Source organism: Amblyomma maculatum, chromosome 1 (assembly GCF_055883805.1).
Source record: "Amblyomma maculatum isolate TAMU_Amacu chromosome 1, ASM5588380v1, whole genome shotgun sequence".
NCBI classification, from domain to species: Eukaryota; Metazoa; Arthropoda; class Arachnida; order Ixodida; family Ixodidae; genus Amblyomma; species Amblyomma maculatum.
The window spans coordinates 176,265,789-176,293,228 of record NC_139344.1 but is presented as its reverse complement, the minus strand read 5'-3'; the positions used below and the strand labels follow the sequence as shown (position 1 = coordinate 176,293,228).

Sequence of the window (27,440 nt, the reverse complement as noted above, 5' to 3'; positions counted from 1 at the left end):
ACAAAATACATAAAATCGGGTGGAATGAACTTTCAACAGAAAATTGTTTAATGGCAGTGACCTATTTCATTTCATTTATTTTACCCTCAAGGCCCGAGGGCATTGAAGAGGGAAGTGTAGTACACAGTAGTTATGTACAGGGTGTTTCAATTCTAATTATACAATTTTAGCTAATGCGGAACAAAAACGCTGATGATCAATGATGGAAGCAGTGGTTCCGGGAAGGTGGTTCCAGTCCTTTGCTGTTCGTGGGAGGAAAGACTCAGCTGCATGTTTAGTTTTAAAAACGGAATACCGATCTTATGCGAATGATCAAATCGTGACGAAACATATGATGGAAGGGGTATAAGATCGCTGCGCAGACTAACAGTAATGAATTCTTCATAGATGTTACACTGGCGGAGCGGTTATAGTTCCGAAGGATGAAACGTGCAGTTATTTTGAATTAGTTCGAGGGCGCTGATTAGGTTTTCAGTGAAGGGATCCCAAATGGACGCAACATATTCCAACTTACTGCGAACTAAAGATTTGTGGAGGAGAAGTTTGAGTGAGGTGGGAGCAGAAAAAAAGTTACGACGAAGGTAGCCGAGAGCTCGGTTGGCGTTGTTAATTACGGAAGTGATATGAAAAGATTAAGTTAGATCACCTGTTATGTGAATGCCTAAATTGCGGTATGAAGACACTTGTTCTAGTTCGATGTTATTCAGATGATAAGGAGTGGGCTGGGTCGAAATGCGCGACACATGTAGCGATTTACATTTGGTTATATTTAGTTGCATTGACCACGTGGTACACCACTCACAAATTCTATCAAGGTCACTTTGCAAAAGAAAAGTGCCGTTAAAGTCGTTAATTTCACAAAATATTATGCAGTCATCTGCAAAAAATTAATGTTAGAGGAAACAAAAAGAGGGAGGTCATTAATATAAATTAGAAACAGAAGGGGCCCTAGTACAGAGCCCTGAGGAACCCCAGAGAGCACGGAGGTTGACGGAGAAGGAATGTTATTAGCTATTACAAACTGTGTTCGATTACAAAAAAAATAGGCTGTGGCTAAAGGTACGTCGGACGGACCCGATCAATGGTCTTAAAAGTAAGTCCGACGGACCCGGTGTGTTTTTCTCCGGGATACGTCGGACAGATCCGGGAAATATTTTTCAGAGGTACGGCGGACGGACCCAATCAGGCGTTTACGTCTGATGGACATGATGCGTTTTTCTGGGGTACGTTGGGAAAGCCGGACGGATCCGGGAGGGGTATGGTGAACGGACCCGATCGGTGAGGTTCGGTTTATGTCTGACTGACCCAACGCATTTTTCTCCAATGGGCCTTGAGATACGTCGGGAAAGCCGGACTGCCGGACAGATCCGAGATCTCCGGATGTGTGGCTGTAGCAACAACTTGGTAGCGATAGCCATTAGTAGCCAAATCGAAGTTGGTACGAGGTGTGCGAGGTGCACTGCATATGTGAAATGTGAAATTACGAAGAATAGTACAGTGGCAAGAATAGTGCCTAGAATGGGTGGTAGACTATGTGATGGCATAATTATAGGTTTACATGAGTTGGACCGCGGCAGGGTGGCAAGTAACGCATCGCTTTCTGCTCGTATTGAGGTTTGGTGCTGCAAGTTCTACATACATGCAAGCGGTGCTGAAAAACTTGGCATCGCCGGCGTGTCTCTAGCCCAAGCATCGCGTCATTCATGTTTGTTGTACAACTGGAGGTGTGGTTTGTGCTTACCGTGAGATACTGTGATGAACAGATTATGTCCTATGAGAGTGCCGTGATGAGTGTGCCAATGTCTAGACGGACATAAGTGTGTCCGTTTATGATTGGCGATGTTCCACGTGTATGTCAGTGTTTATTAGGTGCAGTGGTAATTTATTTACACGCGCTGTGCGACAGTCAGACGAAAATAAGTCATCAAAAATTTGTTATCAAACTGCACTACAGAACCCAAAACTGGGAAAATGGGAATGCAAATGATAGTCTGTTCTGTTCGAGTGGACAGAAAAATAAGTGCCCAGCCCACACCGCCGAGATGTGCATTACTACAGGTGAAATGGTTCAGGCTTCTGTAAAATAGCTGCCTGGCACAGCACCTTCCTAAATGTTCAGGCTTTGTACTATTGTTGAAGGCCACTTTATCATTAATAAAGGAACGAATATGCTTTATGTGTTAATGACTAGTTCTTTTTCAATATATTATGTTCATTTTCTTTTTCGTGTTTCCTTTGTTTTTCATGCTAGACAAACACAAATGGTACACTTTTAAACTTGTCAGTCCAAAGTTGAACATGAATATCTGCCATGCATGTGACAGCTTTAATGCTGGAAAGGTTGACGTGTATAGCATGTACGTACATGCTGCGAGATCTCAGCAACTCGTTTGGCTGCTTTCCCCAAGGTCGTGATGTTTAATGCCAGTGATGGCAGTCGCACTTTGGTGCATGATGTTTAATGCCAGTGATGGCAGTCGCATTTTGGTGCAGGTGAAATGCAAATGCATGTTTCCTACCAGATGTCAACGCAAAGCACAAAGCCCAGGCAGTCAAATTAGTCTGGAGCTCTCCACTACAGTATTCTTCATAGCTACATATTATTACGCCCTTAGCGTCGTGATCGAGACGTTCTAGCCCAGGGACTGCATGACTTTTGAATAACCTCAGTTTAAACCCCCGCATGCTCGAGGTTAGCGCGTGACCCGACTGAACGGCCGCAGCTTTGAAACGAGCAGGAGATATGCATGCGTCAGCGGACTTCGGTATGCGGTAGAAAACGTGCGCTGCACATATCGTTGCAGATGCTGACTCTTGGAATTTTGCAGAGAGTGCCATGCAAGCGATTGTTGCTACAACCACGCATCCGTTCCCACGGCTGGCCCACCCTGATGTGCACTGTGGACGTATCAATGATCGAAGAGAGGACGGATTTTCATAATATTGGGCTCGAAATCGATAGCTACCAGTGCTAAGTATTAGAGAAATTCTTCCTTGACCATGCACAACTCAGTGTTTCAGGTATGGTCAGTAGCTACAAGTTCGAACAGTTCGCCTTTCAAGTCCACGGCCAGCGCTGGACCGGTGGAGCGACTTTCCACACTACACCGCTGTCTTGCTAGAAAACCTACCTAGGCAGCGTTTGACATTCAGCTGCTTTTTGTGGGCTCCGTAATGGAAAGCAGCGCCTTCAGAAATGCACTAAATGTTCAAAAATGTCTTTAACACTTTCACTACAGGCTGTCCATCAAACAAAGCAGGCGGACACTGATAAAACAGTTAAGTACTCCAGTCGAGACCAAACACCCGAACGTCTTCTGTAGAATCGCCTTCACAGTTTTTGAACTTATGCTAGAATTTGGAAAAGGTCACTTTCTGATCACTGAGACACTAGACCTGCATGACAGCGCTGTCACCTGAATAAGGACTACACCAGACCAAAAGTTTATAAGCGTTGTGTTGATTTTTATGGTGCATAAGCGACTTATGCTCCCATGCACCAAGAACAAGGTTTAATGTATTTATTTTGTGTGTAATGACAAGTGTTCTTTATGATGTGGCTTTAGGAACATTGCTTCATTTTAGCAAACCAAAAATGCTGAGAATTTGGACTAGTGCATTCTCTCCTAGGATCATGCTGGGATGGAAAGGGTCGTTGCAAAATTGTACAAAACATTTTCGTCTTATTTTCTCGAGTCTGGCACACATGTAAGTAAGATATGGTTTATTGTTAGTTCATATCCACTCCTTGCATATTGGTCTGTCCTCTTTCATGCTGTGTGTCAGGTGTAGTGTCTTTTGTGAAGATGACCTAAAATGTACCCCATAATGTGTTTTTGATGACTATATAATTTCCATTCCTCAATGACAGGTTTGAAAAAGTTTAGTTGTTTATTTTAATGTTTTAAAAATCCTGCCATTTCACTCTCAATTTTCTTCGTACGAGCTTCTTGGTATCTTCATGCTGCATATTCACTCTCTAATTTAGCGTTGTGGTAAGGTAACCTGGTTATTTCTTTTCATCACCTTTCAAGACAGCTGTCCCGCTTTCATAAAGCGTAGGGCTTCTGATGACAGGAACTCTTTGGAAGTCATAGATATAAACGAGACCCACAATCGTGAGCTATCTAAGGTATGTATATATATGTCCATCGCTCAGTGGAATGGTGACTGCATGCTGTTAGAACAGGTCTTGTGGTAACAATAACCACTGTCTGAGGTTGTCCTTAAATGGGCATTGAAGTGCCATGTAACTGCAGGTACTGACATAACTCTTGATCATGCTATGTGATGACGCCGACCTTGCATGCATATAGGTATACATTTCAGAATCTGCAATGCACCACTTGACCATTTGCCACCAATGTTTGTGCGAAAATGTCTTTTTCATGCATGTTAACCATCATGATTAACAGATGGACCCTGTGCACAAGCCAAATGTCACGAGGCCACACGACATGGCAAAAGCTGTTAACTCGAGCTTACAAAGTTATGTTTCGAAATATGTTCCGGGACGTTTCAGCTTTAAGTAAGAAAGGTTACTCCAAGGCCATGGAGGCATGTTTGTACAGTTCGGTTAACGCGAGGCTTACAGAGGTCTACGCCAGGTTGTCTATCACATAACAGGGCAGCCTACGACCATATCCTATAAAGTATGTGTGAGATAACATAGACATGAATTAAGAAATTAGTGATTAAGTTTTGTAGGAAAGGGCATGTAAATGAATGGGAATTTCGAAGTATTTTTTTACGCTGTTCAGATCAGCATCCTTGTTAACGATGGTCTCGGGCATTCTCGATGCTATCATTTTCACATCTTCCTCACCTTAAAGAACGAAGAAAATGACAAGCCTTGAGCGGACAAAAAATTAGGGAGGCACCTAATCTCCACCTGTAAGGGTATGATGCACCAGCATTAATGGCTCTTGTCTGCAGATCCCAGTTTGGATTCCCATTCATTTACATGCCCTTTCCTACAAAACTTAATCACTAATTTCTTAATTCATGTCTCTGTTATCTCACACATACTTTATAAGATACGGTCGTAGGCTGCCCTGTTATGTGATAGACAACCTGGCGTAGACCTCTGTAAGCCTCGCGTTAACCGAACTGTACAAACATGCCTCCATGGAAAAGTTATATTTCGAAATATGTTCCGGGACGTTTCAGCTTTAAGTAAGAAGGTTACTCCAAGGCCGTGCAAGCTCTATGCCCTGCTGTTGCGCGTACAGCTGCAGCAAGCTGCCTGAAGATGGTTATGTGGTATTCATAATATCACAAGGCTAGCGTGGGGGCTTGCGCATGAGACAATGGATTCACAAGATTTGTCGAAAGAAGTTTATTCCTAGAAAGAAAAGAGTTGTTTGCGTCGTAAGACGCCTTTCTTACTCCCCGCAATAACGCGTCACCTGACACTGCATTTTCTATTCTTCCTGCTTGCTCTTCAATATTTTTGTGGCGGCAACTTGTTCATTGCATAAAAATAAGGTTGTCCTCTGCAGCATGCTGAATATTCAGCGAGGCTGCATCATTTCATATGCTGTCAACTTCTGTACAGTCAGAAATACGGCAATATAATCTGCTTTTTGCTGTCAGTGATAACTGGAAAAGTACAGCCTCTCGATTGCATTTGTCGCGATTATGCTTGGATCCCTGGCCTCCTTTACTAAAAATCAAAATTGGGGCTTGTAGAGGAGCTAGTCTTTCCAGCTTGTACTTGTAGTGTGCGTCGGCTACTTAGGAGCAATGAATGCTGGCCTTGAAAAACTGTTTGGCAAGTAAGCCCGCGGGTAATCAGCACTAACTAGTAGGTCGTACTGTATTTTTTTTTTCAATTCTTGAATGTGTCTTGCCATACTTCCACGCATGCGTGGGTTTAAAAAGTATGGCTTCGTTTTATCAGGGATATTGCCAAAGTGCACAGGGTGTTCACATGATAACACACGCTTCACTTTGATCATGACTACTAGGCATTGGCAGGTTACCTTCGCTTTGAAAGCTGGAGCTCTAAAACCGCAATTCCGCATATTCATTGACTGCGGGAAAAGTTTTCCCATCGATGTAAAATCAGCCAGAATCATTGCATCAATTTGCTGTATTTACGAAACTTAAACAATCAATAATGATTATAGTTATGTAAAAATAGGGGAACATTTTGCGAGCAACAATCCTTAGCACTGTAACATATTACTCATTTCAATTGTATGCAAGAAGATTTTTTTTTTTCATTTAGCCTGAATGATTAACTCATCGCTATATGTTCTAGCTACATTTCACTGAAGACGCGTTTCAGCCGCAAATATTACACGAACTCGAAAAAAAAAGCAGAGGCCCAACGCAGTTCCGTCAGTCTTCTCTCACCGACCTGTCCCAAAGCAAAGGAAGCCTCCTCGATAGAGACATGAATCTAGCGCTGATAGTAGTCGGTTATTTCTGTGGCTTGCTCTTTTCCCACCTCCATTTATGAGAAAACAAGAAAGTATAAGAAATAAAAGTCAATGTATAGTTGTCTCGTCAGGTATTACGAGATAATAGAGATATGACTGACTGTAAGTGAATGAAAATTGAGGTATATAAATGGGTCATGGGACGGCATCAGATTAAATAGTGATGGTTATGAATAGTGATAGCTAATGATGGTGACTGTTACGAATAATAATAGTAAATAATACTAATATGCCCGGATAGTGAGGTGGTAGTATTCGTTACGCATAGTGACAGTTATGATAGGTCACTTGACGGCATTAGTAGATTTGGTGATAGATAGGAAAGCGCTAGTTAATGATTTGGCAGTTATATGCTTTCGCATTTCCGCACGTTGGAGACTTATGTGCACCCTGTAATTTTTTTATTTGATTGTAGCGTTCAATGAAATTACATTCTTTTACATAGCGCATGAGGCCACAGCATGCTTGCCCCAGAACTTCAGTGTGCTGGCAATAGGGCCCACCACTTCCCCCAGTGTACTCTGCTGCCTTTTACCAACCGCGAAGTCAGTGAGTGCCCGCGTACTGATACAATTATTTAATTCCTCCATCAGCATCATATCAAGACTGCCGTGGCGAACTTGTTCCTTGCCCTGAAGCGGCAAGTAACAGCTCAATGTTTAGTTTTATACAAAATTAACGCAGATTAATGCGGATCGCTAACTAGCACAGTGCCATTACACTTGGTCTAAGCTTTTCAACGGTATACAGTTTGATGCTGCAGATAAAATTTTGGTTTTATTTGCAATTTACTAAATATCAATTATTTGGCCCAGTAATTGATCAAAATACTTGTACAGTTAACCAATAATCCAAACTCATGGTTGATCACGTGACATATACTCAGCTTAGACAGCTTCACAGTAGCGAAATAGACTAATCCTGCTTCGACCTTCTCTGATCTTGAAGTTCAAAGCACCATCCTGGATCGTTTTCCGAAGTTTTACCACGGTGATAGATTTCACGCTCTAAAAGAAACAAACACAGACAAAGTCAGAGGCAGTACTAGATTAGGTGCACAAAGTAAAACATCTTATCATGTGACTTAAAAACTGTCTGCAGCACATAACTCGCCTGAAAGCTTTGTTTATCAGTATTTCTCATTCAAACAGTTCTAAGAAGAAACCAAACCCTTTATGAACGTTACTTTCGGCATTCTCAATGCTTTTCTCACAATTTTTCAAAACTTTTGTGCTCTTCTGGAGTGCAGACCTGGCCTGAAAGCTCGCGCTTCACTCACTGCTGCGGCCGGCTGGCGGGCGCCAAGGAGGAAAAGCGTGTCGTGCGCAGCGCTCGCCGCCGCCGCGCGAGGAGAATCGAGGAAAGCGCGGCGCGGAGGAGAGTGTCGCTACTTTCAAATTATCAAGGGACTTTAATATAAAGTAGACCGCAGCTCCACAGGAGGGCACTGCAGGCATAAGTGAAAAGCACCCTCTTCAGCCAGCTCCCTACAGTTGTCTGGGTAGGGCAGTAACCCCTCCCATTGAATAGCTACATGAGTAGAGTGCTTGTTCTTGAAAAAGGCAGTTTTGCATATGCCTTGCATGTGTAGGCCTGCTACAAATGTTTGCACAGTCACATGCTTTTTTCCTATGATTAAACGCTGACAGACTTCAGAGGATTAGGAATATGTACAGTGTATGATACGGGTTCAAAGAAATTGTGGACGATAAAATTTTTTTGTCGCAGCGCAAACTTGATAAAAAAAATATGGAGCGTCGTCAAGCGTCGTTTAAGCGTCGTCAAGTTGAACACAATAGCGTTTAAACCCCAATGCTTTGAAGACGATGAATGGATGTATAAGGCTTTGAATCGGGCAGTGGCTTGCACCACCTGTTGCAGCAGCGCCGTACGATCGAACATATTTTCCATGAGCGCCGCATCGCAGGTAAGAAAAGCAGAAATGCCCTTTGCTACACACTTAACTATTACTTCCATAATTAGTTTCTAATGACGTACCTAAACATTAGCTGACAGTCATAAGGCAATGCATACATTTGGTCCATACCTTTATTCGGAGAGAAGCAATGCGGTTCTGTGGCAGAGTGGTTGTGTACTCGCCTCACACTGCAAAGGAGCAGTGTTTGACTCTGTGGGTTTCCGTAAAACTTTTTCTGTTTTGTTACTTTCTTCTCATTTTCGCGTTACAATCACAATGCAAACACCGGCATTTCTGTGACACGAGACCCTTAATAATATAGCGTTAAAAGAACTGCTAAAAGATCATTGTCGAAACCATGAAGGAGACTGTTCAAGAAAACGCCGTTACCGTAACAGCGAAATGTGTCAAAATGACATGAACGTTTATGATGTGAAATTCGAGACAAACGCCTTTTTTTTTTTTTGGCATAATCATTTTTATACAATGGCAGTGCAGTTCAGTGCATGCAATTTTGTTTGTCAACTATTTTAAAATGACACATTTTTCACAAAATGAAAGTAATATTTATTTGAACATAAAATAGGGTGCCCTGAAGATATGCAAGGCTGAAGAGAAAAATGAAAGCACGCAACACGAATGCGCTTACCAGCTGCCCATAAAAGCAAAATGCTTTAGTTTCATCAGTCACTATCATGGAGATAAATGGTTGGTATATTAATCTTAATGCTGATCATAGAGCACGCATATCCCCAAACCAATTTGTATTTTCGTATGCAAATCCTCATTCAAGAGCAAGCAAACATTTTTACGTTTAACTACATTTTTCTCAGAATCTGCATTTGGCCACATGAACACTAATCTGCGAACAATTACAGTAACAGCTAGTCCACTAAATATTACGATTCCACACAAAATTTCAGTAATTAAATGTTATTATAAGTAAATGATGGCATATTTTTTTTTTTTTCAATACGATAGAAAGCTGGGCTAGCTGCAGGTTGTCCATGACAAAAATTTGTGGGCATGTGTCCTGTGTTCCTTTTGTCTGTACTTGTAAATTTTGCACCAATGCATTTCCACTATCAACATTTTTTTCTTCAGAATTCATGGCCATGCCCTCAAAAGCAACAGCTTACAATAAGCAGTAGCGAATGCACTTGCAAGGCATTCAGGGTCACTGCAAGCATGCACTGCAAGCACTGCAAGTGTGCTATTATAAACCACTACGAGGAGCCATACTGCACCCCATGAGACAAATTTCTCTAACCTTCGAGCACCGTGGAATTCCAGCCATGACAACAAGCGCCAACACCTCTTTAGCGCACTTGCAAGCAGGACGGCATGAACATAATGAGAGCGTGCCAGTGGTGCAAGCAGCACGTGCACCGTTCAAGACGTAGTGGACTCTTGAGTGCACCGCCAGCAACATGCCCGGAAAAAAGTTCTGAAATGGCCACTAGGGGTGGCCGTTTCAGAACTGCTGCAGTGCTGCTGCAGTGGATGCAAACTTGAGGTGCACTCTCCAGTATGCAGTTGCTTTTTTCTGATGCCCTAATCAGCCCGAGTACACCCATGGCAGGCAAAAGCCCCCCTCTCATATTCTTCCAAATAACCCAATCATGTGTCAGCCCCTGCAAACTTCATAACCGCATCCATCCACCTAACCTTCTGCTGCCCCTTGCTACGCTTTCCTTCCCTTGGAATCCAAATGGTTACTCTTGGAGACCATTGGTTATCTTCTCTTCACACCACATCTTACCCACACCCACTTCTCAATTTTGACGATGTCAGTAACTCATGTTTGTTCCTTTATCCCCTCTGCTTGCTTCCCATCTATCTAACGCTGCAACAACCATTTTCCGTTTCATAGCTCTCCATGTTGTCCTCAATTTCAGTAGAGCCCTTTTCGTTAGCTTCTATGTTTGTTCCCCACCGGTGAGTACTAGTAAAATACAGCTGTTATATACTTGCCTTTTCAGGGGTAGTAAAAAGCTGCCATTCATGATTTGTGAGTACTTGCCAGATACATTGTCACAATCTGATTTTTCTAGCTATTTTCCTGTGGTCCAGATCTACAATCAGTACCTGCCCTAAATAAAGATATTCTCTTGCCACTTTCAGTGCCTTGCTACCTATTGTAATCTACCGTTTCTTTCCGAGGTTGTTCAGCATTACTTTAGTCTTCTGCATATTAAATTTTCGGCCTACTACTGTGCTTTACCTGTCTAGATCATTAATCAGCCTCAGTAATCTTTCTTACTAGTTTATTCCATTCCCTCTTCAAATCTAGACTAATTTAAGACCTTCCCATCCTATGGCCACTGCATCGCAACTTTCCAATAATCTGCACATCTGCACAATGCCTGGGTTAGAGCACAATATAAAATTTATTTCATATTTAGTCTCTCCATTCGGACTTCCCCATGTTCACTTCCATTTCATCAAGAAATGAAAAAAGGATAAAACCATCACCCTGCTTACAACAGAACTTGAATTACGGTGTTTTGACGTCGCCACTCAGAAACAAGAATATTAAGTTTGCCATTTCTGAAGTGACTTCAAAAACCCCACAATGAATGTATGGTAAGCAAGATGATATCTTTACTCTTACTGCATTCCTATATATATATCATGACAAACAATAACACGCGTTTCAGAAAGTTCCTTGCAGCAGCATTTTTTAACCTTTTCACTATCGAATGTTCCGAAAAAATTCACCCCCAGTGTCAAATTTTTAGTAACCGTACGGCAAAAACGCCGCGGGACGGAATGAGGCCGCAGTACCCATACGGCAAAAACAATCAAAAGGTTAAAAGCTCCTAGAAAAAAAAAGTGCATGACATATTGGGAAACAGAACACTAAAATACATATGCCCTGCAATTTGCACAATTGTGACTTCATAAATTTATTTCTTTGAACCAACTTTGCCCCTTCATTTCCTCAACGGCTCCTCTTGTGCTTAGCCTTCTTGAAAGGCACATCCTGCTTCTGTTGCGCCCGGAGCTTAGCCACTTTCTGTGAGCGCAAGCGCTTCTCTTTCGTCTTCTCTTTGAGCTTTTTGCGCTTCTTTCGTCTCTGCATGATGACCTCGAAGTCCGACAGCTTGCGCTTAGGCGGCTTCTTGCCATCCCGTCGCTCACCAGCACTTTCCTTGCTTTTCTTCAATGCTAGTCCCTTTCCTATCCGTCCTTGCTGCTTCTGCTGGCATTGTAGCTTTCTAGGTGCAGGAGACTTGGTGTCTACGATGTCAACGCCTCTTCTTTTTGCTCTTTTGGCCTTTGGTGGTGCATCTGAAATAAGATTTTTTTTTTTTTTTTTCATATGTTCCCAATTTGATGGTATTAAGCAGACAAATGTAGAAAAAAATAGGGTGCTTGTTATGATACACAAATGAAAAAAGCCAAGCATAGATTTTTTTTTTCTTCTTAACATGAATCCATGTTGCAATATTTTCTAGGTGAAAGATAGTTAAGTATAAAGTAGAAGAAAAAACAACATGCCACTAGTGGGATCCAAAACCGCAACCTCCAAATATTGCGTCAGGTGCTCTTAGCAACTGAACCAATGCAATGTCTTATCTTACCTCGCGGTAAGACAAGTTGTTGTGTGCTGCTATGAATAAGGGTGGTGCTGATGAACACTCTCAAATTTAGGTCACAAGCAACATTAATGCCTAAAAATGTGAGGACTGAAGAATTGTTGCTGTAGCTTAGTTGGTAAGAGCACTGGACGCAATACTGAGAGGTCAGCGTTAGGATCCCACCAGCAGCATGTTGATTTTTCTTCTACTTTTTATTTAATTTATAAGTTCGTGTCATGAACGAAAGGACAAAAAAAAAAAAAAAATACTACGCTTTTCTTGGCATCGCTGACGGTTGGGTTCTTTCATATGTTTTTGCAACTGCAGTTCAAAGCTAAATGTAACTACACTAAAATTACTCTACAGAAAGAAAAATTACATCCACAGCCACATATTTAAAAATGATAAATTAACAACACTGCCAGCATTATATTTTTCACAATCTCTAGCTTGAACACAGAACTCATTCAGATGCTAGCACATTTGCTCCATCACCTCTGACAGTCAGCAGTTTAGCAAACAATGCTAAAAGGCAGCAATAAATAAAAGAGCACAGATAATTATTTAACATGCGATCTCAGCTATGAAAACTAGAAAGGACAGTCAACCTCTTAATCAGCTGTCAGTTATTTCTGGAAGAGTCTCATTTGGTTTTGTGTATATCAAGTAGACAATAAAAATTGCAGCACTTAAACCTTCACTTTTTGGAGCACTTTAATGTACACATTGTCTGAAAAGTATGCTCGACAAAAATAAACCAGTCAACATTTCACAGGCACTGAACACAAAGTCAATAGACTGCTTAACAGAATGCGGTGATAAATGCCTAACCAACCTTGTACACGTTACAGAAAATAAGTAACCTATAACTGATTACAATGGCCAGTTACAGCACCAGAAAAGCAACTGAAAATTTAAAAAAGAATAATAGATTACAACAACGTTACCCTTAACAAAACTTTGTTGGCCCAACTTTGAGCATAACTTGCTCAAACAGCGGTAAACTAATGTGTCTTCTTTGAAAGTTTCTTACAAGTTTTAATTTTCGACAGGAGTTGTTTTCAAAAGTTGTCGCTGCTGGTTTTGTAATGTTTCCTATGAAGACATCACCCATTCTGCTGACTCAATGTAAGCGCTACGGGATAGGGCGATGTTATACCATATGAGCACCTTGCGCATCCGCTTGAACTTGCACAATGTTTTAATGCCAGTTTCTATGTCCCCTTTGAAGTGCCGCACTTCGTCGCTGGAAGTACAAAAAGGTTCTGCAGGCAATTTTGAGCAAGTTTTTCGCACAACTGCCAACAAGAAACAGTTAAAGTAAAGAAAAAAAATTCTTTTATACCAGGAAATTAGCTAGGCACAACTTACTGTAAGAAGCATCCGTAGATGGTGCGAGCTACACCAAGAATAAACACTGCGTAAAAAGCAACATGTCCCGCAGCCTTGCACACCGCCGTGCGGTTGAACAATTTGACGCAATCATACCGTCATAAACGATTTGTCCCTGCAGCCTTTTTCTACGAAAAAGTAATTACCAGTAATAGAAAAAAAGTAATTGAATTACTTGAGATGTTAGTTTGAAAAGATTGATTACAAAATTACACAAAAATGTAATGAATTACAAGTAATCAATTATCATAAACCAACTCACACTTTTCCGAACTAGGACCATCCAAAGGAGATGAACACTTTATACAGCAGAAGCTCAGCACTATTCATAAGGGTAACACGGGTGATAACCAAGAGAGGTCTCACCTGGCACTAGAACAAGTGCTACCGTAATTTTAATGTTCTTTTTTTTTTAGAAATACTATTCCTGAATGACAAATTCCTTCACCTGTCAGAAAAACACTGAAGATGATTATGCATATCAGACAATAATCAAACAATCAGCCAAATTAAAAAAAGCAAAAAAAAAAAAAAAGTTTGAGATTACTGCGTGCACCCGCATTGGAGGAATGCATAAGCATGTCCATTTCCAGTTTTGTCACCACACACTAATGTCAAATCCAACGTCGACATGCCTACATCACTACTCCGACGTCCTCGTAGGCCACATTACTCCGTTTAGCTATTTCAACATCTAATTGACTTAACTGGCTTTAATTAATTAACTAATGATTCCACATGCATCAATTTTTTCTGTGGTGACATTTTTTCATCCTATATCAACTACAACTATTCGGTTTTTCCTATCTCCCCTCGCTTCGACGCAATCCTGCTGACAAAGTTCTGGTGAAAAACTCCTCGAACATAGCCACTTAATGCTTACGCATTTATAATGTCCACTGCACTCGTATGCCTTCCTGTACTTTGAAATAAACGACTTTGGTGGCCTTGTACAGTCATGAGTATTATGAGCAAGAACAAACTTTTTGCACAAAATTGCGAACATTCTCGGTATTTCTCCATTAAATATGATGGTGACCTACGAATACTATATATTCAAAGGAAATCTCTTTAAAAAAGTAAATAACTTGTTCTTGTCAAACAAAGTTATAGAGTAATCAATAAATCAACGCTCAAACTTTGTTATAGCTCATATTGCTCATGACTGTACATGCTTCATAACATGCTCTTCTTACAACTGTTGAATGTTCAACTCTCTTCAAGGATCCCGAAATAACTTTTGGTCATACTCTAAAGTAACACACCTTTGTGAGCATTCACAAAGGTGCGTTTACACGGAGCTAAACAAAAGCTCCACGTAAACCCAGTAATTGATGAAATGATAACTGCTCATGAAATGATAACTGTCAGCTTTTTAATCTTATCATCAATACAGCGATGCTTCTGGCCCTTATTCTTGCTTTGAAACAATGGTGATCAGGCATACAAACAAAACACTAACCTCATGCTACAGAAATATTTCACCTGCACTGACTCCATACTCAGCTGGTCACAGGAAACTAAAGCTTGGCGGCTGCTTTATAAAACACCTTTGTGTTGTAGGTCACACATCACAGTGCACAACCCACTTCAATGTGTATGAGGCATTCACAGCATACCATTACGAGAGCATGAAAGTAAAATTCGTTACGATTGCAGCTTGTAAAAATACGCTCCTGACGTTGTATAGGAAATAATATGTTCCTGCTTTGTGTTACAGGCTGGAAAGGTTTTAAAAAATCTTCCCAGTCCAAAAATTCATTACAATAAAACAAAGGTTGAAACTTTATGATAATATGCTTGCGTAACAGTTGTATCACTTATAGGCATACATAATGATCTGAGGAACAAATAGACAAATTCAGAAGTCACACTTTCTACTTTCAACTGAGCTCCCTCCCACCACATGCTCATGTTTACAAGCATAAGAGGCCTACTAAGACCTCAGCAATGACACCATGCCATTACATTCAGAACTCACCATCCCCTTCAGGATCTTCACCAACTTCACGCCGGTACCACTCTTGGTCGTCATCTTCACTCTCAGCTTCCACGTCTGCATCACTCCCTTCTTCATCATCATGTTTTCTTTGTGAGGATTCTTTCCTTTTTTTGTTTTCTTCCTGCTCACGCTTACGTTTTTCTTTCAGCTTCCTGAAATGCAGAATGTCATTAAATTATTTAGGCTCAAATAACAGCAATTCTAACCAACTAGGCCCAATTTAAGTACTAAATTGAGAAGCCTGCAATAAAGCAGGAATCCGTGAGCTATTCAATTTGACCACTAAAATACCAGCCTCCTCCAGATCTTTTACGATAAACTTTGAGGAAAGCACACCAAAAAAAAAAAATTCTGAGGCCGCCAAAGACCAGAACTAGGAACCTCTCAAATTGCTTGGTCAAGTTCTGATAAGCTGTACAATTCCTGTTCATCATCAGCCTGACTATACCCACTGCAGGGCGAAGGCCTCTCCCATATTTCTCCAATTAACCCGGTTCTGTGCTAGCTGCATTCACTTGACCCTCCGCCCACCTAACTTTCTGCCGCCCCCTGCTACGTTTTCCTTCACTTGGAATCCAGTTTGCTACCCTAAGCGACCATCAGTTATCCTCTCTTTGCACTACATGTCCTGCCCATGCCCATTTCTTCTTCTTGATTTCCACTAGAATGTCAGTAACTTGAGTTATTTCTCCGACCCACTCTGCACGCTTCCTATCTCTTAATGTTACCCCTACCAATTTTCATTCCATAGCCCTCTGCGTTGTCCTCAACTTAAGTAGAACCCTCTTGGTTAGCCTCCACATTTCAGCCCCATAGGTGAGCACAGGTAAGATCCAACTGTTGTATACTTTCCTCTTGAGTGATACCGGTAAGCTGCTAGTCATAATCTGTGAGTGCTTGCCAAATGCGCTCCATCCCAATCTTATTCTTGTTATTTCGTTTTCATGGTCCGGATCTACGGTTACTACCTGTCCTAAGTAGACATATTTGCCTACTACTTCCAGTGCTTCGCTACCTAACCTAAACTGCTGTTCCTTCCCAAGGCTGTTGAACATTACCTTAGTCTTCCGCATATTGAGTTTCAAGCCTACCTTTCTACTTTTCCCGTCTAGGTCATCAATCATTATTTGCAGTTCATCCCCCGAGTTACTTAGCAAGGCAATGTCATCAGCAAATCGCAGATTACTGATATTACACTAATCTCAGTACCCTAATTAGATTACCCTTATCTCAGACTACCCCCCAGCCCCCCCTGATGTTGCATCAGTCTTGACGAAACTTTTCAGGCCTTGCTAGGTTCTTATGAAGTAGGCAGCCAGAGGTAACCAAGGCAACGGAGATAATAAAGCTGACGAAGCACGAAACGGTTTCTTATCGTTGTCTCTGCTTGTCTACTGTGGTGCGGGCCTTGGTGCGCCCGGGAAAGCGTATAAATTTAGTTCGCAAGTCTGAAAATATCCCTTTTGCGAAGATTTCGACGTCTATGCTGGTCGCTGCTCTGTCGCCGTTTGGTGAGATTTACTATCCCCCTGCAGCCGTGTTTTCTTTGGTTTCGTCCCCTTCGTTGTGCGGCCAGTGCGAAGTCTTTTTGCAGCATTGTATTGCGCTTAGCGTTTTATCGCTAGATGAACCCGCACAAAGTGAGGAAGCGATGCTCTGTGGCACATTGCGACAGCGTAACTCAACCGTCCGTGCCTTTTATTACACCGCTTCCCGGCTGACTTTCACCGGTGACCAGATCTGGAGGTTGCACACAGACTCAATGTATGCTCTAATGCTCCTGTGCTAAGCACATTTGTTGATGCTAAAGCTGTCTAGACTGGTGCAACATTGAAATTGCCTTGAAAACTGCTGTATACTTTCTGCCGAAGAATTTAAATGTGAAGAGTAACCCCAGTGCTCTATGCTCCACATATGTTTCAATGCACCTAACTTTGTTTTCTGTACATGCATGTTTCTTATCTAGTGATGTTTTGTGGCAGGCACTTCAAGCCTTCTTCATGCCTTGGCTGTGATCATTGAGATGATTAGCCCGCTTAAACAGCGTTACTGTTTGTGCTGTCTGCGACATGCATTTTTTATTGTTGGGCTTTATTGCTGTATTTGCTTGGTTGATGCAATAAACCATGAATATGAAAACCATAATTGTTCACTTGGTACACTTGCTACACTCTGTTGCGAACTGGGCACGACAGCCCGGTTGTACCATTGTTTCTGGGCCACACCTTACTCTGCTGAAGGACAAATTACATGGCCAGAGTACTTGCATGGCTTGCAGCAGTATTTGCATTATGAATTTGCATGCTTGGTCTATGTTTGGAAGTGTTGCTGACTTTCTATGCCGCCACCTTTGCCAACCACTTTCATTGTGCTGGGCCAACTGTTTATAAACAAGGGCGTAAACAACAGAAACTCGAGTTCTTTTATATGGCAAAGGTTGGCGCGCGCTGAAAGGCAACAACCTTCAAAAGATCCAGGCTCGTCAATTCAACGCGGCGGTTTTTTAAAAAGACTTGTTTATAATTCGTGCCAAAATAAACGTATGCGTGACGTCATTCGACGTCATGGCCCCCCAATTTTCATTGGTCGCTGGAACCCATGAGCCGCCATGTTTTGTACATATGGGCGTCTATGGAGCCTTCGCTACCATAGTACATATACCTTAGGTCCGTTCGTTTCACCTGCACTACGTGAACTGGTTCACGTGGTGCTGCACTTCACCATTCGGTTCAGCGATGCAAGATGGCGCCCTCTGCACCACGCCGTTAGTTTCAAAAAGTGCAGACGTCGTGCAGGTCGAGCTCATGAAAAGTTCAGCAAAACTGTGCACCTCCTCAGCGGTCAGTGCCGAAATGGTGCAGCTGCAGCTGCCGCATGAAAGCAGACGACAGCTTGCGTGTTGTGATAAACAGTGAAGCGACCCTTATTCCACTCGTCAACGGGAACGGTGCCTGTGTTTGCCAAAGAAACGATGACGCATACTTCAAACCATGTCTACCAAGTAAGCACGTGCATGTGTTATATGGTTCACGCTGACTTCAATCGTGATCGAAGTTTGTTTGCACTTCGTGCCAGCTGCCACATGGTGCGTGCATACACATACATCGATCGAGGCTGGTTCGTGTCAACGCTTGCGATGTGCTGTTTGAAAATTGATTTTATTCGGCATGTTGGCACCGGTTGATGTGAGTGGCTATATAATTCACAGATAGCAGACCACATGCAGTTGGCTTTTGTACATATATGCATCGCATATTAATGAATGAATGAATTCCATCATCTGTGTATATGCCGCTCGATCAACGGCGCTAATCATCCCAAACATGAAGATTTTCAAGTATATCACATCGCACATCGTCTTGTGCAAATGCACATATATGCACCTTTTGCGGCAGCCGGCGATCGAAGCACGCATGGTCATGATTGAAATATATAATCAGCATGCTTCACACCGCATGCGTGTCTACTTCTTGAGTATGCGTAGCCGATACCTTGGGGAACTCGATCGTTTCTCATTGACAAGTGCCGTTTATTACAAAGCACAGGCCAAAAGCATCGCGGCTGGAGAATGTCAAAACTTCGTTGTCATGTGCTATTTGAAAATTTATCAAGTTAACCGGAACGCTGGCGTCGGCTGACTCGATGTTACACACAGCCGGCCGCAACTTGTTGGCGACGCCAAGGCTAGCAGACGGCCCGGCCTGCACTCTACCATCCGTTTATAAGTAGTAGCTGGTGCCAATGCTGCACCTGAAATGCTGGAACTAGTGCTGCACGCTTGCGGCACCGCCGCAGAACTTTACGGAACTGGTGCAAAGAGTGCAGCTGAATCGAACAGACCTCTTGTCTGTTCTACGTGTCTCGATGACGCGGGACGCGCACTTGAAAGCAAGCACGTGAAAAGCAGTCGGCAAAAAGAGACGCGCGTGGAATAAGAAGAGTGCCACATCGAGAACCCCAGCTTCGGTGTTGCCGCAAACTGCAGGGCCATCGGCGGATGCGGCTGGATTGAACTCGTCGACCACAGTTTTGCCGATGGACGCGGCTGGACCGACACCGTCGATGTCAGCTTCGTTGGTGGACGCCGCGGCTGTACCGTGCCGATCGGCGTCAACTTCGATGTTACCGCAAGTGTCTGCAGTGCCAGTGGATGCGCTTGGACTTAGCCCGTCGAAAATATTGTGAGCCTTCCGTGGATGTTCTTTAATTTGTACATGCCATGATCTTCCTCTTTCATTTGTACATACCATCATCATCGTCCCGCGGCGCCGGCTCCGGCACGCGCCTGGGTTTTGTCACCGGATTAAAACGCTAGACAAGGCATCGCTGGCCTTGCCGTCACGACCTTGCCGTCTCAACCTAGCCTTCTTTCACAAGTGGTGGAGGTCAAATTCGATCCCCTTGCTGCCTTGGGCCCTGCCTCTCGTTGGAGCTACGTTCCGGTCGCCGTTTGGCAACTGCCATCATGTCCACCGAGAGCAATCCCGACCTGGCCGGACCCTCTACCTCGGCTGCACCGACGCCTCCGACTCTGCCCACACGTCAACGCGACCCGCCGCTGTTCGTTGGTCGTCGCGACGAAGACGTCGATGACTGGCTCGACACATATGAACGCTGCAGTGCCTATAACCGGTGGGACGATGCTTTAAAATTCCTCAACGTTTCGTTCTATCTCATTAAGGTCGCCAGAAACTGGTTCATTATTCGCGAACCCCACACTACTAACTGGACCACTTTCAAAGAGCAGTTCCGACAATACTTCGCCGACCCGGCAGTTCGGACCGAGATGGCGAGAAACAAGCTCGCTTCCCCCCGCCTTCAAGGTCCCGATGAATCATATGCGTCTTACATAGAGGCTGTTCTTGCACTTTGTCGGCGCATTAGTCCCACCATGACAGAACCTGAACGTGTGCACCAAGTCTTAAAAGGGATCAATTCTATGGCTTTATCACACCTTAGTTGCCCAGAATCCTTCAAGTGTTAATTCGATTATTATGACCTGTCAACGCCACGACCAGCTGCAGTTCTCTCGATTACAGCCCGCTTCGCAACTGGTCCGACCACTGCTGACCTTGATCTGCGGGCAATGATTCGAGCAATCATCCGCGAGGAGCTCCAAGCCCTCAATCCTTTCTGTCGACATGGGTGCGATCATTCTTCCTTACCTTCTAATGACGCCGTTCTCCCCAACATGATTAAAGAAGAGTTAGCAACCATCAATATATCTGGACTTAAGCCTTATGAGAAACCCTTTCACACCAGAAGTAAACAAATATGGGACGTTCCTCAAACGAGGACGTTATACGGTAACCAGAGCCTTCGTTTTACTTTACCATGCATATTAAATCATTATAGCATACACAACCCAAACATCTTTACCGCGTCAATTAAGGACTTTAAGCTATATTTTATAAATTCTGCGCTGTCTCTCTGTACTTTCCGTTCCTTGCCTTAAACATTATTACAAGAATAGTCACTTCATTTTCATTACGTTTTGCCATATTTTGTGCATACTGTTACACTATTGTGGGTCGTTAATTTACTGTGCTGTTTTTTAACTTGCTGTTTCATTTGTATATATGTGCTCTTTCTGTGCGTCATAATTTTTATGTTATATATGTATATCTTCGTCTTAACATCACACGTCCTGTTGCTCTGCCATTACTGGGACTCGGGCATCTCTCAAGCTATCGCTGTAGCTTTTCGCCCGAGGCCCATTTCCTGTATATTACTTGAAATAAAAATGTTTTCAAAAATCAGCCACCCTATGACATCCGAACCTTCTGCAATCCGCCCAGCGCCGACCTACGCGCACATCGCTGCATCCCCCCCCCCCTTCTTTGGTTCCCCCGCCCCGACCGGCACCAACCTACAATCACGTCAATGCAATGGCGATGACTCAACCTACACCACCCTATTACGCACCTTGGCGTCCCTCCCGACCAGTCTGCTATTACTGTGGTATTAGAGGACATATATCCCGCTTCTGTCGTCGCCGCCTTCAGAACGAGCGCCGTGGTTACGACACCTTCGAAACTGATATGCCTTCAACCTCATATTATCAACGCCGGTCTATACCAAGCCCACCTCGACGATCCTCCCCACCTCCAGTATCTTCCTCTGAGCCTCGTGGGAACCATGTATCTCGATGCCGGTCCACATCCCCATACCGCCGCTCAGTTTCCCCTCTCCGCCCAGCAACCGTTCTCTCTGTCCGCCATCCGGAAAACTAAGTGTTGCAGTTTCCGGAGGTCAAACTGCACTCTGCAAACTTACTAAAAGTCCTCCTGATCGCCCGTATAACGTGATTGCTGTTATCACTGAAGGTTTACCAGTCGAAGCTTTGATTGATACAGGGGCTGCAATTTCTGTCATTCATGCTGATTTGTGCTACCGTTTGCGAAAAGTGACCACACCATATTATGGGCCTGAACTCCGTGGAGCCAATGACGTCCCTTTGCGCCCTTCAGCGAAGTGCACCGTATGAGTTGTTATCGACGGCATTCGCCATCATGTGCAGTTTGCTGTGCTCTCACTTTGTGCGTATCTGATGATTTTTGGATGGGATTTTTTGCCAACCACTTCAGCGTTAATTTCTTGTGGCGACCGTGTTATCCATTGACAGACAGCGATTTTTCATCTGACTTTTCTGAACGACATCGTCCCCTCGTTGCTGCCGCTGATACTGTTTTGCCTCCTCAGTGCGAAAAACTGCTTACTGTTGTTTCTGACCACATCACTGACGGGGACGTACTCATAGCACCATCATATAGTCATCTTGCACGCGGCATCGCCTTCCCGTCAAGTCTTGTCCGGTTCCACAACGGCTCTGCGACAGTAGTGGCCACTAACACTTCATGTGAATTCCTCGTGCTCCCAAAAGGAACTTCTCTGCATTGCATGGTGGATGTTCAACCCTTTTCCCTGATGGTGCTCACCGCCCCTCCGCCTCAGCAACGTGTTTCGTCAGATGTCTCTCTTTCTGTTCTCGCAAAGACTATTAATCCTAAACTCACGCCGAACCAACGCCAAGAACTGCTGACATTGCTTCAATACCACCAAGCCATTTTTGATGCCACTTCCCCACCACTGGGACGGACTAGTGTTGCGCACCATCGCATCATTACTGAAGGTAACTCTATCGTTCACCAACGGCCTTATCGGGTTTCCCTTTCTGAACGAAAAGTAATTGAAGAAAATGTAAATGACATGCTCCATCGTAATATAATTCGTCTCTCAACAAGCCCATGGTCCTCCCCAGTAGTGCTAGTAAAAAAAAAAGGACGGCTCGGTACACTTTTGTGTTGATTACCGCGCACTCAACAAAATTACCCGCAAAGATGTATATCCGATGCCGCAAATTGATGACGCCCTTGACTCTCTCCAAGGCTCCCAATATTTCTCGACCTTGGACCTCCGCTCAGGTTATTGGCAAATACCTATGCACGAGGACGACAAAGAAAAAACCGCTTTCGCAACACCCGATGGCCTTTACGAATTTAATGTTATGCCTTTCGGACTTTGTAACGCACCAGCGACATTTGAAAGAATGATCGATACTGTGCTTCGTGGCCTAAAATGGAGAACCTGTTTGTGTTATTTGGACGACATTGTTATCTTTTCGGCAACCTTTAATGACCATCTTACACGCCTGAATGAAGTCCTCACCTGTCTCGCTTCGGCAGGCCTTCAGCTCAACACCAAGAAGTGCCACTTTGCACAGAAGGAAATTAGAATTTGGGACATCTGGTCAGCCATGACGGCATTCGCCCAGATCCTGAAAAAATCATCGCGGTCTTGAACTTTGCTCGTCCACAACGGACTACAGATTTGCGCAGTTTCCTCGGCCTCGTGTCTTATTTCCGGCGTTTTATAAGGCATTTTGCAACTATTGCTGCACCACTTCATGAGCTACTTAAAGCACGCAGCCCTTTCGTGTGGACTGAACAGTGCGAAACTGCTTTTAATGACCTAAACCACGCCCTCACATCAGATCCTGTTCTTGGCCACTTCAGTGACAGCGCTCCAACTATCCTGCACACCGATGCCAGTGGTCACGGTCTTGGCGCTGTACTTCTGCAGCGTGATGCAACATCGCGTGAGAAAATGATTGCCTTTGCCAGTCGGACTCTGACTCCAGCTGAGAAAAACTACACCATTATCGAGCAGGAATGTCTTGCCGTCGTCTGGGCTGTCCAAAAATTTCGCCCTTACCTATACGGTCGGCACTTCACAGTAGTGACCGACCACCATGCTCTTTGCTGGTTGTCTTCACTCAAAAATTTGACAGGCTGACTTGGCCGCTGGATTCTACGCCTGCAAGAATACCATTTCGACGTCACTTATAAATCTGGTCGCCAACACCAAGACTGCGACGCTCTCTCTCGCTGTCCCCTTTCGGAATCAACTTGCTGTTTTTCTTCCCAATGCATTTCCACCTCACCAGAGCCGACCATCTCTTTGCCCGACGTATATCACAACCGTTTGTTTTGACGACTCTCAGAACAAGCACGCTCTCCGCTCACAGCAATTAGCTGATGCCTACTGCCGTTCTATCATCGACCACCTTATCGGCGCTTCGGATGATGCAGCTAATGTTTGGATTATGTGCCAGTATGCGTTGCCGCTGTCATTGTGGAATAAAATGTGCATACATGCACCTGCTGCGTAACTCATCCCCAGAAAATGCAACATAGCTGCCCTCTACCTTCAGGTGTCCGGAGAGGTAAACACACGCAGGTACTTGATAAGACAAATATTCAATAAGACCTGCAAAACCAGTAGGAAGCTTATTGGTTTTGTAGGTCTATCAGATTATTGACAGCTATGGGCGTACTGGCATTACAGACCTATCTGTTTTACCAGATGCCATAGGACCGATAAAAACATAACCTATACAACCAATAAACAACAAGACATATAAAACCAACACTCAAGCAGACCTGTAAAACCAACAGGCTAGGATACCCATACGACCAATACTCTGGCAGACCTACAAAACCAATATCAATAATCTGATAGGCTATTAGTTTTCTATTGGATTTTTTTGCTAGGGTGGTCTCTTTTCGTCCTGGTGACGAAGTACTGCTTTATACACCATTGCGCACCCCTGGCCTTAGTGGCAAATTCCACCACCGCTACGTAGGTCCCTATGAGGTCATAAGCCAAACTTCCCCAGCGAACTACAAAGTGACGCCTGTTGATCCCCCACCTGATCGAAGCCACCGTGGAACTGAAATTGTTCATGTGTCTCGCTTGAAACCGTTTGTGCGCCGCGATGCATCGGTTAGTTAGGAGCGGCCAGGCTGGCCGCTTCCGACCCCCCGGGCAGATGTGTGAGCCTTCCGTGGATGTTCTTTAATTTGTACATGCCATGATCTTCCTCTTTCATTTGTACATACCATCATCATCGTCCCGCGGCGCCGGCTCCGGCACGCGCCTGGGTTTTGTCATCGGATTAAAACGCTAGACAAGGCATCGCTGGCCTTGCCGTCACGACCTTGCCGTCTTAACCTAGCCTTCTTTCACAATATCAACTTTTGATGCTCTGCGAGTCGCTTCGAATTCAGTGTCGTCGGAAGCGGCCCAGCCGGCTGAGCTAAGCCTAATGACGACTTCGGCGTTTCCGCACGTCACTTCAGCGTCGGCGGACGCGGCTAAACCGAGCTCGCGTGGTCAACGCTTGGACACAGTTTTTCACGGAGGCGGAGTACTCGGGAGACAAAAAATACGCAGATAATGCCAAGACGTCATTGGCGAAGAAGTCCGCGCCTTCCCGCAAGTTCGAGCTGATGAACGTCAGCACAGTAAGTGTAGACGACGATTGCGACACTGAGTACATAATCGTTGATATGAGCATACTAAAGAAGCTGTTTGCATCCACAAGCTGCAGCAAGTGTGGGATGGCCAGTATTCAACTCGCGAAATGCAGCGGAAGAGAGTATGGCTTAGCTGTGAAGTTGGTGCTCACATGTTCGAATTGCGATTTCGCCGAGCGGCACTTTTCGTCACCACGGGTGCCCAGGAAATCTAGCATCACACCCTCTGAAGTAAATCTACGGGCGATGAAAGGCATACAAAGTATAAGGAAGGGAGTGACTGCTCTAGCGGATTTTTGTGCAACAATGAACCTCTCCCACCGAGGACTTCACCACAAAACTTTCAGGGGGCACATGAACATCATGGTGAAAGCTTGCCAGGCAGTTGCTACTGCTACAGAAGCAGCAAGTGTCAAAGTGGTGAAGGACTTATACCAAGACTTCCTGAACCCAACAGGAAATGTAGACGTGATATTCGATGGCACATGGAAAACGCGTGGCCACAATTCAAATATTGCAGCTGGCTGCATTATAGAACTGTACACTGGCCTTGTACTAGACCATGTTGTGCTTTCGAGGTACTGTCAATGGTGCCAAGGGGCACCTGATCCCAGTGATGATGGTTACGGGGACTTGGCTGTGAACCACAAGTCTATGAAGAACATTGACTGCAATGCCGGACGGATGGAGACCGAAGCAGCTATGATTTTATTCAATAGGTCCTTGCAAAAGAATGGGTTGCGGTACACAACCATACTTTCGGATGGTGATAGTCGCACATTTCACGCATTGGCCCAGGAAGGCGTGTATGGATATATATCCATTGAAAAGAAGGACTGCCTGAACCATGTCCACAAGCGGATGGGGACGGCTCTTAGCAACTTCGTTGAGAAAAAGAAGGCACAAGGGCAATCTCTTAGTGGAAAGGGCAACCTTACTCAAGAAAAGATAAAAAAGATCACCAATTAATATGGGTATGCCTTACAGAGCCATAGCCACGACGTCGCAGGCATGAAAAAGGCAGTGCAAGCCACGTTGTTGCACCTGACCTCAACAGATGAAGCCCCAGATCACAGTTGCTGTCCTCAAGGAGTTGATTCATGGTGTGCCTTCAATCGTGCTTTGGCTAACCAGGTGGAGCCGCCACCACACAAAAACCCTCTGCCAGGCCATGTTCGCACTGCGTTTGAACCAGTTTTTGGCAGGCTGGGCAACGAGGCCCTCTTGGAGTGCTGCAAAGATGGCATGACACAGAATGCCATCGAGTGCCTGCACTCGCCAATGCTCTAAAAACACGCATCACTCTTTGCTGGCTGTTCAAAGGGCCGTTGCAGAAGCAATTTCTCGCTTCAAGGAGTATAGACACGTACATTTTCTGTTCCGGTATTTTTGCTTTAATTGATCCACATGGTCCAAAACAGAGGGACTGCGACCCAAAAAGCCCCAGCACAGATCAATTAATTTGTTATCAGTGCATTTATCAGGGCCAGTTTCGGTTTTGATCTATCAGGACACGAGCGCGCGATGACGTCAAAGATACGAGAACGCCACACGAGCGCTCCCTACTGGCAAGGTTGGTGATCGCGTAAACACAAAATCTGATGACGCATTCGGGTCGCGTTTTTCGTCTGCTTGCTGTCGCACGTGCACGAAAATATCGTCGTCGAGCAGCGCTTCAGCGTAGCATAATTAGTACTGCGACGTTGTTTTGCCCAGGAGCGTGGATGTTACGAACATTGCCGGGCACTTTAATCCCGACCCGCTCGCCTGCGACTCATGCGACGAAGAAGGAATCAGCAGCAGCCACGAAAGCTTGGTGGGTTGACGCGCAGGAAATGTCAACTGGTAGGAATGTTGAACAAAGGAACCGTGAAGATGCTGCTTTATCAGTCCGGTTGGCCAACGCTGTGAGCCAAGCTGTTCTAAAAAAATGTTTTAGTAATGATGCGATCAGCCACCGTAACCCGTAAGCTCTCCCGATGGCTCCTGTGCTCACGCCTGTTCACGCGCTGATTGGTCCCAACGCGGCAGGCCTGCGTGCCGCCGTCAAAGCAAGTGGCGTCATCTGGCGCAGTCAAGGCAATCTGGGTGGGTAAAGCCGTGGTCGCCGCGATCGGCTCCCAAGTCATAGCTGCCTCAGCATCCGCTATCGGTAATCTAGCTATCGCAGATCGCTGTTCATTCGCTTACATAGCTGTTTGTACAAAGGACTATCAGTCACGATTAAATTGCGAGGATTATTCGACCAATACGGAGGTCGTGGTAGAAATATTTACAGTG

The 27,440-nt window shown here is 44.3% G+C and overlaps 1 protein-coding gene across 1 annotated transcript in view; it reads right to left on the bottom strand.

Moving 5' to 3' along the window:
* Positions 1 to 11,232: 11,232 nt before the first annotated feature.
* ppan (Brix domain-containing protein peter pan) overlaps positions 11,233 to 27,440 on the bottom strand; it is a 57,439-nt gene continuing 41,231 nt past the window's right edge. Inside the window, exons 7-8 of the mRNA XM_084589635.1 lie at positions 15,322 to 15,494; positions 11,233 to 11,658 (exon numbers count right to left, since the gene is read on the bottom strand). Coding sequence (XP_084445761.1) covers positions 11,309 to 11,658; positions 15,322 to 15,494 — 523 coding nt within the window. The 3' untranslated portion in view covers positions 11,233 to 11,308. The remainder of the gene's footprint in view (positions 11,659 to 15,321; positions 15,495 to 27,440) is intronic.